Source organism: Oncorhynchus kisutch, linkage group LG6 (assembly GCF_002021735.2).
Source record: "Oncorhynchus kisutch isolate 150728-3 linkage group LG6, Okis_V2, whole genome shotgun sequence".
Lineage (NCBI taxonomy): Eukaryota > Metazoa > Chordata > Actinopteri > Salmoniformes > Salmonidae > Oncorhynchus > Oncorhynchus kisutch.
Window position 1 is genome coordinate 73,036,822 of NC_034179.2, and position 14,761 is coordinate 73,051,582.

General features: G+C 40.3%; 1 protein-coding gene across 3 annotated transcripts in view; it reads left to right on the plus strand.

Annotated features, from left to right (window-relative positions):
- The window catches only part of LOC109891940 (myoferlin-like), a 57,529-nt gene extending 49,318 nt beyond the window's left edge, over nucleotides 1-8,211 (plus strand). For all 3 annotated transcript variants that reach the window (XM_031827395.1, XM_031827396.1, XM_031827397.1), the window contains 7 exons: nucleotides 1,429-1,524; nucleotides 2,175-2,316; nucleotides 4,260-4,359; nucleotides 4,641-4,834; nucleotides 5,633-5,742; nucleotides 5,953-6,100; nucleotides 6,418-8,211. In XM_031827395.1, coding sequence (XP_031683255.1) covers nucleotides 1,429-1,524; nucleotides 2,175-2,316; nucleotides 4,260-4,359; nucleotides 4,641-4,834; nucleotides 5,633-5,742; nucleotides 5,953-6,100; nucleotides 6,418-6,456 — 829 coding nt within the window. In that variant the 3' untranslated portion in view covers nucleotides 6,457-8,211. The remainder of the gene's footprint in view (nucleotides 1-1,428; nucleotides 1,525-2,174; nucleotides 2,317-4,259; nucleotides 4,360-4,640; nucleotides 4,835-5,632; nucleotides 5,743-5,952; nucleotides 6,101-6,417) is intronic.
- The last annotated feature ends 6,550 nt before the right edge of the window (nucleotides 8,212-14,761 follow it).

Below are 14,761 nucleotides of genomic sequence, written 5' to 3' on the forward strand. Positions count from 1 at the left end.
TGTAGACCCCCACAAGTCTGGTTCATCCTTGGGAGCAATTTCCAAACGCCTGAAGGTACCATGTTCATCTGTACAAACAATAGTACGCAAGTACAAACACTATGGGACCACGAAGCAGTCATACCGCTCAGGAAGGAGACGCGTTTTGTCTCCTAGAGATGATCGTACATTGGTGCGAAAGTGCAAACCAATCCCAGAACAACAGCAAAGGACCCTGTGAAGATGCTGGAAGAAACAGGTACAACGTGTCTATATCCACAGTAAAACGAGTCTTATATCGACATAACCTGAAAGGCCGCTCAACAAAGAAGAAGCCACTGCTCCAAAACCGCCATAAAAAAGCCAGACTACGGTTTGCAACTGCACGCGGGGACAAAGATTGTACTTTTTGAGAAATGTCCTCTGGTCTGATGAAACAAAAATAGAGCTGTTTAGCCATAATGACCATCGTTATGTTTGGAGGAAAAAGGGAGAGGCTTGCAAGCCAAAGAACACCATCCCAACCGTGAAGCACAGGGGTGGCAACATCATGTTGTGGGGGTGCTTTGCTGCAGGAGGGACTGGCGCACTTCACAAAATAGATGGCAGCATGAGGCTGGAAAATTACGTGGATATATTGAAGCAACATCTCCAGGCATCATTCAGGAAGTTAAAGCTCAGTCACAAATGGGTCTTCCAAATGGACAATGACCCCAAGCATACTTCCAAAGTTGTGGCAAAATGGCTCAAGGACAACAAAGTCAAGGTATTGGAGTGGCCATCACAAAGCCTTGACCTCAATCCCATAGGAAATTTGTGGGCAGAACTGAAAAAGCATGTGCGAGCAAGGAGGCCTACAAACCTGACTCATTTACACCAGCTCTGTCAGGAGGAATGGGCCAAAATTGACCCGACTATTTGTGGTAAGCTTATGGAAGGCTACCTGAAACGTTTGACCCAAGTTAAACAATTTAAAGGCAATGCTACCAAATACTAATTGAGTGTATGTAAACTTCTGACCCACTGGGAATGTGATGAAAGAAATAAGAGCTGAAATAAATAATTCTCTCTACTATTATTCTGACATTTCACATTCTTAAAATAAAGTGGTATCCTTACTGACTTAAGACGGGAAATCTTTACTCTGATTAAATGTCAAGAATTGTGAAAAACTGAGTTTAAATGTATTTGGCTCAGGTGTATGTAATCTTCCGACTTCAAATGTGTATTTTGGTCACCCATAAGGCTATTTTAAATGGGAATCAGGATGACTGTGCGTGAATTGTGTCAATCTCATAGACTGTCAGTTCTTGCATTCTCAGTTCTGCTTATGAACTTGGTGGTTACATTCCCACCTCACACCTTTACATTTACCAAACAAAGTGGCAGTGTTAGGCTGTTTATTGAAATGGTAGATTGAGCCTTTAAGTGTGTGATATTTTTCAACAGGTACTTCATGCGGGCTATTGTCTGGAACACCACTGATGTCATACTAGATGAGACCAGCATCACCGGAGAGAATATGAGTGACATTTACGTCAAAGGGTACGGCAGAACATGATTGTCTACTCAATGGTACAGTTTTGAGTGATTGGCTACTCATACAGATCATGCTGTATTGCTGATCAAGTAAGGGCAGTGAACCCTACATTTTAAGCGTGCAAAAAATAAGTGAAAACCATGTGCACAGCTGTCCATATACTTTAGATCTTGGTGCTGATTCTAGCAGGAAAACATAGGTGTCCAAAACAAATGAAAAAAAATACACACAACCAACTTTGACTTCATAATTATGTTGAAATCTTTTCATTGCAGAGTGCATGAGAGTGTGCCACATTGCCGACTCGATTGGTGGCATACAGTAAACAGGGAATTGATAGAGAAATAATGATGTATGGTTGATCGAGTAAATAGGCGCAAGAGCAGTGGTGTCAAACTCATTTTGCCTTGGAGGCCGCATTCGGTGCTCAACGAGGTCTGAAGGGCCGCACTGAATATTTGTTATAATCTCTCGCTGTCAAAACTTGCAAAAAATAGTGCTCTATCTATTGTTTTGGGAATTTCCGATGCTCCCTGACTGTCTAGCTTTCATTTTGGTGATTATAGCGAGCTGGAAACAGTCAAGAAAAGGTCCATTATCATTACTACACTGTTTAAATGTGGTTTTAGTCATTTTAAAGTATATTTATTTAAAGGTGGATGCCAGGTATGGAGGAGGACAAGCAGAAGACAGACGTCCATTACAGATCCCTGGATGGTGATGGCAACTTCAACTGGCGGTTTGTCTTTGGCTTCGACTACCTGCCCGCAGAGCAACTTTGCCTCGTTTCCAGAAAAGTGCGTTTGAAGAGATTTATTGTGTTATTTATTGCCTTTATTTAGCAGACACTTTTATCCAAAGTGACTTAGTCATGTGTGTTGTGCATACATTATATGTATGGTACCAGGAATCAAACCCACTATTCTGGTGTTGCAAGCGCCATGCCCTACCAACTGAGCTAACACATTCTCTTTTACAGTTATGCCCTAAAGTGAAACATTTTGACAAATTAAGTCAAAGTTTGACAGTAAATAATAGTTTCAGAAACTGATATGTTGGGTAGATGTTGAGCTCCAGACTTACAGTGCCTTGCGAAAGTATTCGGCCCCCTTGAACTTTGCGACCTTTTGCCACATTTCAGGCTTCAAACATAAAGATATAAAACTGTATTTTTTTGTGAAGAATCAACAACAAGTGGGACACAATCATGAAGTGGAATGACATTTATTGGATATTTCAAACTTTTTTAACAAATTAAAAACTGAAAAATTGGGCGTGCAAAATTATTCAGCCCCCTTAAGTTAATACTTTGTAGCGCCACCTTTTGCTGCGATTACAGTTGTAAGTCACTTGGGGTATGTCTATCAGTTTTGCACATCGAGAGACTGAACGTTTTTCCCATTCCTCCTTGCAAAACAGCTCGAGCTCAGTGAGGTTGGATGGAGAGCATTTGTGAACAGCAGTTTTCAGTTCTTTCCACAGATTCTCGATTGGATTCAGGTCTGGACTTTGACACCTGGATATGTTTATTTTATGTTTATTTTTGAACCATTCCATTGTAGATTTTGCTTTATGTTTTGGATCATTGTCTTGTTGGAAGACAAATCTCCGTCCCAGTCTCAGGTCTTTTGCAGACTCCATCAGGTTTTCTTCCAGAATGGTCCTGTATTTGGCTCCATCCATCTTCCCATCAATTTTAACCATCTTCCCTGTCCCTGCTGAAGAAAAGCAGGCCCAAACCATGATGCTGCCACCACCATGTTTGACAGTGGGGATGGTGTGTTCAGGGTGATGGGCTGTGTTGCTTTTACGCCAAACATAACGTTTTGCATTGTTGCCAAAAAGTTCAATTTTGGTTTCATCTGACCAGAGCACCTTCTTCCACATGTTTGGTGTGTCTCCCAGGTGGCTTGTGGCAAACTTTAAACAACACTTTTTATGGATATCTTTAAGAAATGGCTTTCTTCTTGCCACTCTTCCATAAAGGCCAGATTTGTGCAATATACGACTGATTGTTGTCCTATGGACAGAGTCTCCCACCTCAGCTGTAGATCTCTGCAGTTCATCCAGAGTGATCATGGGCCTCTTGGCTGCATCTCTGATCAGTCTTCTCCTTGTATGAGCTGAAAGTTTAGAGGGACGGCCAGGTCTTGGTAGATTTGCAGTGGTCTGATACTCCTACCATTTCAATATTATCGCTTGCACAGTGCTCCTTGGGATGTTTAAAGCTTGGGAAATATTTTTGTATCCAAATCCGGCTTTAAACTTCTTCACAACAGTATCTCGGACCTGCCTGGTGTGTTCCTTGTTCTTCATGATGCTCTCTGCGCTTTTAACGGACCTCTGAGACTATCACAGTGCAGGTGCATTTATACGGAGACTTGATTACACACAGGTGGATTGTATTTATCATCATTAGTCATTTAGGTCAACATTGGATCATTCAGAGATCCTCACTGAACTTCTGGAGAGAGTTTGCTGCACTGAAAGTAAAGGGGCTGAATAATTTTGCACGCCCAATTTTTCAGTTTTTGATTTGTTAAAAAAGTTTGAAATATCCAATAAATGTCGTTCCACTTCATGATTGTGTCCCACTTGTTGTTGATTCTTCACAAAAAATACAGTTTTATATCTTTATGTTTGAAGCCTGAAATGTGGCAAAAGGTCGCAAAGTTCAAGGGGGCCGAATACTTTCACAAGGCACTGTATATCCAAATGTGTTTGTTTGGTTTGTTGTCAGGAGCATTTTTGGAATCTGGACCAAACCGAGTTTCGGACCCCCCCAAAGTTGATCGTCCAGATTTGGGACAATGACAAATTCTCACTGGATGACTATCTGGGTAAGATACATGTATTTCCTCTGATCTAAACTAACTGAAACAGAGTGTTTCTCTTTTTCTCATCGCCGGATGTCTCCAAAAATCTGACTGACTGGTTTGAATTCATTTATGTTCATTGTCCATGAAGACAATAACAAGAAACATCCATCAGCATTTGAAAACCAATCTTATTTCAACCCAGGTCTGCAGTACATAACATATAATGATGAATAGGAAATGTGGGAAGGAAACAGTGAAATAAAGGGATTGCTAATGGAGTTTGTGTTGTATTTGGGACACAGGCACAGTTGAGCTGGATCTGCTTCATCTGATCCCCCCTGCCAAGACCCCTGAGAAATGCAGTCTGAAAATGTTACAAGGGGTTACAGGCTCCACACCTTCCAAACAACCACCGCCCAACTCTCTGTTCTCCCAGAAGTCTGTGCGGGGCTGGTGGCCCTGTATGATCGAGCAGGATAGGAAGCACATTCTGGGTGTAAGTCTTGTTGTAGTGAAACTGAGAGAAAAAGTTGCAAATTCTAAGTTAATTTTCCCATTTTGCCATGAATACAGAAAATATTGCAATTCTACATATTCTGCCATCGGGGCGGAGAGAATATTTTGCCGTTTTAAAGCTAATTTACTGCAGTGCTACAATTTGTTCCATTACTTATGCCATGTTCATATGATACCTGGATGAGAGCGACTAACAAAATTGTCATTTAGCAGACGTTTTTATCCAGAGCGACTTACAGGAGCTCAGCTCAAGGGCACGTAAGATTTTTCACCTAGTCAGCTCTGGTATTTGAAACAGCGACCTTTCAGATACTGGCCCAAATCTCTTAACCGCTAGACTGCCTTTGTGCCCCCAAAATCAATGGAGGAACACTACCAAATTAAACAATTGCACCTTGTGTTTACTGTAACTGTGGTATGTGCTTGTCATACCTAGCTACCTTAAGATGAATGAAAGCCTCTCTGGATAAGACTAAGATGTAAATGTAAAATAAATTAATACAGATTTCCTCAACATAAACATTCAGATTTCAGATTTCCTCAACATTCCTCAACATAGTGGATCAGGTGTCATTGTGGATTAATTTATAGCCAGAAATGCCTGCTCATAGGTGACAGTTTTTAGTCACTTTGATCCTTTGCACAGTATTGATAAACATAATGACATTAAATGGATGTCTGAAGTCACAAGCTTTAGGGCTAAATGTGTTTATAGATCACAGAGAAGATGGATGAGAAAGTCTGTGGAGAGTTTATGACTGTCTCTGTGTTCCCATAGGGGAAAGTGGAGATGACCCTGGAAATAGTGGAAGAGAGGGAGGTAGAAGAGAGGCCTGCTGGGAAGGGCCGGGACGAACCCAACATGAACCCCAAACTGGACTTTCCCAAGTAAGACAACATCCACAAGTCACCTTTCAACCACCTATGACAATAACATTGTAGCTTGTACACTGTTAGTAGAATGTTTTAACATACAAACTACATAGCGCTATAACATTCAGTAACAACATGGCACCCAATAAGAGTCTTCATTTCAAACTGGGCTTGCCTAGGCCTACCCCCTAAAAAATATGTGTTGTTGTTTCTCTCTCCATACAGTCGCCCCGACACTTCCTTTTTCTGGTTCACCAGTCCATGCAAGACCATGAGGTTCATCATATGGCGCAGATTCAAATGGATCTTCATTGGTTTGATAGTCCTACTGCTTGTGCTCTTGTTTCTTGGGATCCTGCTGTACTCCCTACCAGTAAGATATATGTCCTTGTAATCTATAATACGAATATATCTATGCCACATAGAAGACACTTTCATCCATAGCAACTATAGTGAGTACATTGTGCATACATTTGTTGTGTTTGTATGTGATTCACTCATATAGTGTAAACAGCCAATGTGCATCATTCCTTTGATATACTGATTTGCAACATAATATGGTCAAATTAATGCAATAATTCCACTCCACGAATGCATCCTGCATATGAATATAACAGAGGATTTAACCTTACTTTAAATAAAAGTAAAATATGTGTTTTATTAATTAAATATTTTCTCTTTCTTCTCCAGAACTACATCTCAATGAAAATTGTGAAGCCTTTCTCTTAGGAGTTACTCTACGGGGCAGCTGAGTACTATGCCTGTCTTCGTCCAAGGGATAAGGCGACACTCTGGCCCTCACAAACTCTATGCAATGTATTCCTATCAGCGTTGTCTTCAGAGTTGCATGCATTATTTACATTTTTACACTTTATCAACCAAGGCTACACTTCACTTGCATTAAATACTGTAGCCACACAGCCCTTTTAATTGTACTGTACTTGTACTGTTCTTACCTGTCTGTCTTTCCCTGAAATACAGAAAGGAAAAGGAAAGGGAAAGGGGGTACCTAGTTAGTCGCACAACTGAATGCATTCAACCGATAATGTGTATTCTGCATTTAATCAAATGCTATTTTGTACGCATGCTTTACTAAACCTAATATAGAGAGTGTGTCTTCGCTGATAGAATGAGCTACTAACAACAAATACTGTTGTTGTGTCTTCAAACAATGTCCCAACATTCTAATAAGCCACTTCCTTAGACACCATACAGAGAAGGCCCCAACACATTTCCAAGTAGGGGCATGAGATCATTTCTTGGTTGCAACAAAAATCCCATTTAATTTACTCACAGAATATGTAGGTATGTCATACAGTCCGGGTAAATCCAGGACTGTATCATTAATAAATGAAGCATGGTATCCATGTAAGCATAGACAGTTCTACTATAGATATTCATTGGGATCTAACTCAAAAAGGTACGCAAAATGATTAAGGTCAAATTTGATGATTGTCTTGAAATCAAAAGTTTAAATCCGAAGGTATTAATCCACAAATGAAACAGCATTATTAATCCACAAATGAAACAGTATTAATCACTCTAGTTTTTGGAAGGCATTTTTCTAGCAGGCTTCTATCCCCTGTTCTAATTTGGTTCCACCATAGAGGCATAAAGAAGGCTCATCATTGTATCTGTGCTATAATGGCTTCTGAGACAGGGTGGGCAGTGCAATTGAGGGCTAAATTTTAAAGTAACAATTGAGGGCTCAATTTTAAAGTAACTGTCCAGTGATAGTCACACTTTTTAAAATGTCATGTTCTGATAACGCATACCCAAATAATGGTGTTGGCTCATCCTATACTAATTTGTGGCCAAAGCAGAAATTGGAGAAAAAACACTTTAAAATCCCAACCTCAAACTTGTATCTCAACCAGAAAAAAATGCTTGCTATTTCCTCATAGAGGATGAGGACATCCTCCTGAGGAGGATGAGCTGGCCAATCAGTGGTCTACTCACATTAATATTGGACAGTTACTTTAAAGTAGTCCATTTCTTCTTCTTAGACTTTTATGAGTCAGTAAACAAACTAAAAGGGTGCATACTGCCACCTGGAGTGTGTTGTCTGAACAGGTATGAAGCCAGGGTTGGGGATTTACTGCTACCTGCAGTTCTGGAATGTTTCCTCTGGAGTATAATTCATTGGCTGATCCCTCCTGATTACCTGGATGGAATTATGTGATCCTTCCTTAATTTAACCCATAAGAAATCCCAAACAGTTAAAATGGTGAAAGCCCTCAATGGCAATGTTCATTCTGAAACAGGTTCTATCCATTTGGAGTCCTCTTTCTACCTCTATGTGTTCCACTGATGCATCTTAGCTTTAACCCATTATATTTCCATATAAACAGTTTCCATACTGTGAATAATAACTTTTAACATGTTTTCTTTTCGCATACAAAATGGCTCTAACAACTGTTGTGTTCCAATTTCATTTATATCAATAGGCTTTTCTATGTTTTAATAAAGAACAATGATTATGTACAAATGTGGCGGTTGCAGATTTACTGTAAATGTTTCTCTCCACACTGATCCCGAAGGCAGCGTTTTAGATCACTTACTGACACCTGGCTGGTGTAGTGGTAGTTCCGCAGCCCTGCTGCACACATGGCTAAAAGTGTCCATATAGGTTTGAATCTGGCCTACTGCCCTTTGTCACTACCATAGATTGTGTTGGTATACTGTGTCAGTACTCAATCAATCAATAGACAATTCCACCAATTTATCGATTGGCTGATTTTCAGCAAACTCAAGTCAGGAAAAGCTCATTCATTTGTATAATTTGTATTGGTGATTCTACAGAAGTGGTTCAAATTGCTGTTCCCAATCAAAGTACTATTTTAAAAAACAGATACATTTCAAAGTAAATAAATCAACGTTTGAAGACGTATTTATATCATAATATATTCCAATTAATTCCAAGTCAATTACAAACATTGTTAAATTAATATAGTACAAAGTCATTGTTTAAATACCCATTCCTATTGAGATGTGGCTGCCCCACACCCTGACTCCTAAAATTCATGTTTGAAAAGAAAGCAATTATAGATTTTTGTAACACTTTTATCAAATCTTGAGTTAGTTAGTATTATTACATTGAAAGATACTGATCTAATTAGTACACTCTTAGAAAAAAAGGGTTCCAAAGAGGTTATTTGCGGAGGGACAGGGTTGTACCAAGAACCATTTACATCTGAAGAACCCTTTTTGGAAGACAAGGGTTCTTTATAAGGCAAAAGGTTCTACCTAGAACCTTTTTCATCCTATGAACCGCTTTTCGAAAGAAAGGGTTCTTTAATGATTTTTTGGTAGGAAAAGGATTCTCTGGAAGGCAAGAGGGTTCTACTGTACATAGAACCCTTCTAAACTGAATAAGCTTTTAAATAGTGCCTAAGCATTAGTGTTTACCTCAGTGTTTAAACTTTAACATCAGGAGTTTGAGTCATCCGATAGAGGTGGGAATGTTTTAAACTGTACCTACAGTATACTCCCAGTCGGTATTAGATAGAATGTCGCGGCCCCACCTGCTTTGGGGGAAAATGACCCGTGGTTACCCCATTGTCTCACAACAAAAACACCACCTTTTTGCTACTGACCAGAACATTAAGCTAGCCAAGACCAACTAACCCAAACAAACTGACTATATGAAATAAGTTAAATGCTTTACCTGTGATTAAATGTTTTCCACACACATAGCTACGTGTAGACTACTTGGACACTGAGTTCTCACATTTTCCCACTCTACCACACTGAATAGCCTGAAGCCACAGCGCTTTTCTCGCAGGATCTATTTCCCTACATGGGAGCATTGCGAACTGTAGGTCGTGATTTTTGACAAGTTACATGTACAACAACACAGCATCTTTTCGGCATGTTTGGTTATTTCTGTATAACAGAAAATAAATGTTTTTACATGGGGGTCAACGGGAAAGAATGTTTTTTTCCCCCAATTTGTGGGTGTGGTCGAGGGGAATGACTTCTTATGGCGTGAATGTCGACCATCGAGTATATGGGAATATTTGTACATGTATCTGGTATTCCTGATGTGTCTGGGATTCCTGTGTGTCAGGTAGTTTTTAAACCAATTACACGCAGCGTAATCCAGGCCTATGACCAGGTCTAAAGCCACATTGATGAACATTTACAATACATTTCTTAGATAAGAAAGTTCTTAGTTGAGAGTTAGACAGGTAACTCCAAGAGTTACCGGTCTAACAGAACACAGAGGGTGTTCTTTAATAGTAGCCTCTCCAACAAAATTCAAGTAGAATCAGACATTCCCCAGGGCAGCTCTCTAGGCCCCTTAATTTTTCCTAATGCCCTGCCACTGGCTGAGTAAAGCCTGTGTCTTCATATATGCGGATGACTCAACACTATACATGCCGGCAAGTCAAACCAATGCAACACTTAAAGAGCTGCAGTCAGTTTCAGAATGGGTAGCAAGTAATAAGCTAGTCCTAAACATTTCAAAAACAAAAACGAATCATTCACTAAACCTCAACTAAATCTTGCAATGAATAATGTGGAAATTGAGCAAGTCGAGGAGACTAAACTGCTTGGAGTGACCCTGGATTGTAAACTTGTGGTCAAAACATATTGATGCAACAGTAGCTAAGATGGGGAGAGGTCTGTCAATAATAAAGTGCTGCTCTGCCTTCTTAACAACAATATCAACAAGGCAGGTCTTACAGGCCCTAGTTTTGTCACACCTGGACTAATGCCCAGTCGTGTGATCAGGTGCCACAAAGAGGGACTTGGCATAATTACAACTGGCCCAGAACAGGGCAGCACGGCTGGCCCTTACTTGTACACGTAGAGCTAACATTAATAATATGCATATAGCCTCCTTGCTACTGTTATTTTACTGCTGCTGTTGAATTATTTGTTACTTTTATTTTACATTTTTTACTTAACACTTTTTTTCTTCTTAAAACTGCATTGCTGGTTAATGGATTGGAAGTAAGCATTTCACTGTAAGGTCTATGCTGGTCTACACCCGCATTTTATTAATACAATTTGATTTGATCAAATTGATCAAAAAACAGTAAGTCATTGTTTTGCAGGCCAGGGGTGTCCGTATAGCCTCTCCCCGCTAACTATTGGTTTAATTTAAACAACATTGTTCCATAATGTTACAGTATTAGTTAAACCTGTTCAGTTTACTAGTAGTATGCAAATGTTTGGTGGCACCAAAAGAAAGGAAAATGTTGTGTGTCTGGTAAAATAATCTGTAGTATTGTGTAGGCTGTAGCAATATCTTATTAGTTAGCTATGATTTGAAGTAGGTTTATCTAGCTGTCTTATTTTGTATTTGTTCAATGCCTCAATTGATTTCAGAAGTTATATTGGATATACCGTATGTCTGTACAGATTCCTGGTTCGAATCAACCCAAGATGATGAACCCTAAAGATGGGACAAAGTGCATGACAAGGTGGCCCAGAGGAATTCAGCTGTTCTGAATGAAGACCTCTAGTGAGGTAAGAATACACACATACACACATGCGATACCAGCTTGATAGGTCCCTTGTCACCTGTGTTTTTACCTACAGAGTAACAGCTCTGGTGCTCTCTGTCTCATTCTATTATTTCTTGCTCTATGCTTGACCTAGGGTTTGAGTAGAGCTGACAAATCAGAACTGAGTAGGATTGCTAGGGAGCCCCATGAGGAGCACCTGATACTGCACTGACTTCTCTGTTCTGGATGCTCTCCTGCCCACACTGTCCCAATGCGTTTCCCCACCTCTGAACCCCCTTACCCCAAATAGAGTTGCCCCTGATCCTAGATCTATGATCAATGCCAAGTTTAACTCCCTCTCTTTGTCGCTCTCTCCCCATTAAATTAGTGTTGCAATGATGTTCTTATTTGGTTAACTGTTGTTACTTATAGTCAATTCTGTTGTTTAATTTGTTTTTTACCACTTTGAATACATGTATTTTATCTACAAATGTATTGTTTTTCTAACATTTAGATTTCCGAGAGAATTTCAGTGTACATTTACAGCATTATCCTGGCACCAGAATTGCAAGCTTAATACTGTAATTATGCTTTGCAGCAGAGATTATGTAAAATATTTCACAGTAGTATTTTCCTTACTGTAAAACATTACAGCATCCCTCTAAATTTACAGCAGGGATTCTGTAATATGTTTTACAATAAGGAAAATAGTACTGTAAAATATATTACAACATCTCTGCTGTAAACAAAATTACAGTATTAAGCTTGCAACTCTGGTGGCAGTATAATGCTGTAAATTTACAAGGAAAAGTGTTACGGTGTAACTCACAAATAAACCATGACCTGTAAATATGTAAAAGTTATTTCACAAATATTGACCATGTGTCACTTAAGCAATAAGGCACGAGGGGTTGTGGTATATGGCCAATATACCACGGCTAAGGGCTGTTCCTATGCATGACGCATCGCGGAGTGAGGTGCCTTACTGCTATTATATACTGGTTACCAACGTAATTAGAGCAGTAAAAATAAATGTTGTGTCATACCCGTGGTGTACGGTCTGATATACCACGTCTGTCAGCCAATCAGCATTCAGGGCTGGAATCACCCAGTTTATAAAAATAAATATATGATCTGTAAATACACTGCTCAAAAAAATAAAGGGAACACTAAAATAACACATCCTAGATCTGAATGAATGAAATATTCTTATTAAATACTTTTCTCTTTACATAGTTGAATGTGCTGACAACAAAATCACAAAAATTATCAATGGAAATCAAATTTATCAACCCATGGAGGTCTGGATTTGGAGTCACACTCAAAATTAAAGTGGAAAACCACACTACAGGCTGATCCAACTTTGATGTAATGTCCAAAAAAAAGTCAAAATGAGGCTCAGTAGTGTGTGGCCTCCACGTGCCTGTATGACCTCCCTACAACGCCTGGGCATGCTCCTGATGAGGTGGCGGATGGTCTCCTGAGGGATCTCCTCCCAGACCTGGACTAAGGCATCCGCCAACTCCTGGACAGTCTGTGGTGCAACGTGGCGTTGGTGGATGGAGCGAGACATGATGTCCCAGATGTGCTCAATTGGATTCAGGTCTGGGGAACGGGCGGGCCAGTCCATAGCATCAATGCCTTCCTCTTGCAGGAACTGCTGACACTCCAGCCACATGAGGTCTAGCATTGTCTTGCATTAGGAGGAACCCAGGGCCAACCGCACCAGCATATGGACTCACAAGGGGTCTGAGGATCTCATCTCGGTACCTAATGGCAGTCAGGCTACCTCTGGCGAGCACATGGAGGGCTGTGCGGCCCCCCAAAGAAATGCCACCCCACACCATGACTGAACAACCGCCAAACCGGTCATAGTGGAGGATGTTGCAGGCAGCAGAACGTTCTCCACGGCATCTCCAGACTCTGTCACGTGCTCAGTGAACCTGCTTTCATGTGAAGAGCACAGGGCGCCAGTGACGAATTTGCCAATCTTGGTGTTCTCTGGCAAATGCCAAACGTCCTACACGGTGTTGGGCTGTAAGCACAACCCCCACCTGTGGACGTTGGGCCCTCATACCACCCTCATGGAGTCTGTTTCTGACCGTTTGAGCAGACACATGCACATTTGTGGCCTGCTGGAGGTCATTTTGCAGGGCTCTGGCAGTGCTCCTCCTGCTCCTCCTTGCACAAAGGCGGAGGTAGCGGTCCTGCTGCTGGGTTGTTGCCCTCCTACGGCCTCCTCCACGTCTCCTGATGTACTGGCCTGTCTCCTGGTAGCGCCTCCATGCTCTGGACACTACACTGACAGACACAGCAAACCTTCTTGTCACAGCTCACCAGAGGTAGCCTGACTGCCATTAGGTTAAAATGTTCAACAAAGGACTTTCGTATGAATATTACATGTGCCATCCTGGATGATCTGCACTACCTGAACCACTTGTGTGGGTTGTAGACTCCGTCTCATGCTACCACTAGAGTGAAAGCACCACCAGCATTCAAAAGTGACCAAAACATCAGCCAGGAAGCATAGGAACTGAGAAGTGGTCTGTGGTCACCGCCTGCAGAACCACTCCTTTATTCAGGGTGTCTTGCTAATTGCCTATAATTTCCACCTGTTGTCTATTCCATTTGCACAACAGCATGTGAAATGCATTGTCAATCAGTGTTGCTTCCTAAGTGGACAGTTTGATTTCACAGAAGTGTGATTGACTTGGAGTTACATTGTGTTGTTTAAGTGTTCCCTTTATTTTTTTTGAGCAGTGTATATTCAACATAGATCACACATAAAACTACAATTTGAACAAATGTAGAACGATTTGTGAGCAAATGTTCAGAAATCCCTAACATTTAAATATGTGGAATGTACATTTGCACATTCAAAAAGTGCTTGCGGATCTGTATTCTGTTTTTACAGAATTTTTAGATTTTCTCCCTCACCTGTCCATGTACTGCAATCCACAAATGTAGCTTCAGATGAGTAGGCTATCTCTATTCATTGGATAATCTTTGTCACGTGACGAGCAATGATGAATTTACATCACGACTGTGCACTTCTTGTTCTTAGCTAGAAGAAAGAACAGCTTCATGAAATGTGAGTATAACGTTTATTTATTTAACAAATTATGTTAAAATGTTCAACAAAGGACTTTCGTATGAATATTACATTTGACCATTGGGTGCATGCAATGCCGAGTGTGTGTATCGACAGCTAGCAGGCGATCTCGTCACCTGTTCAGACAAACCACCTAAATTAAATTTACTAACGTTAGCAGTGGTTGAAAAAGCATCCAATTGTCATACTTGATTCAAAGTAAAGATACCTTAATAGAAAATTAGTCAAGTAAAAGTAATCCAGTAAAACACTACTTGAGTAAAAGTCTAAAGTATTTGTTTTGAAATATACTAAGTATCAAAAGTCAATGTAATTGCTCAAATATACATATGTATCGAAAGTAAAAATAATTTCAAATTCCTTCTATTAATAAACGGCACCATTTTTTAAATTGTATTTACGGAAAGCCAGAGGTATACTCCAACACTCAGACATAATTTACAAATGAAACATTTGTGTTTAGTGA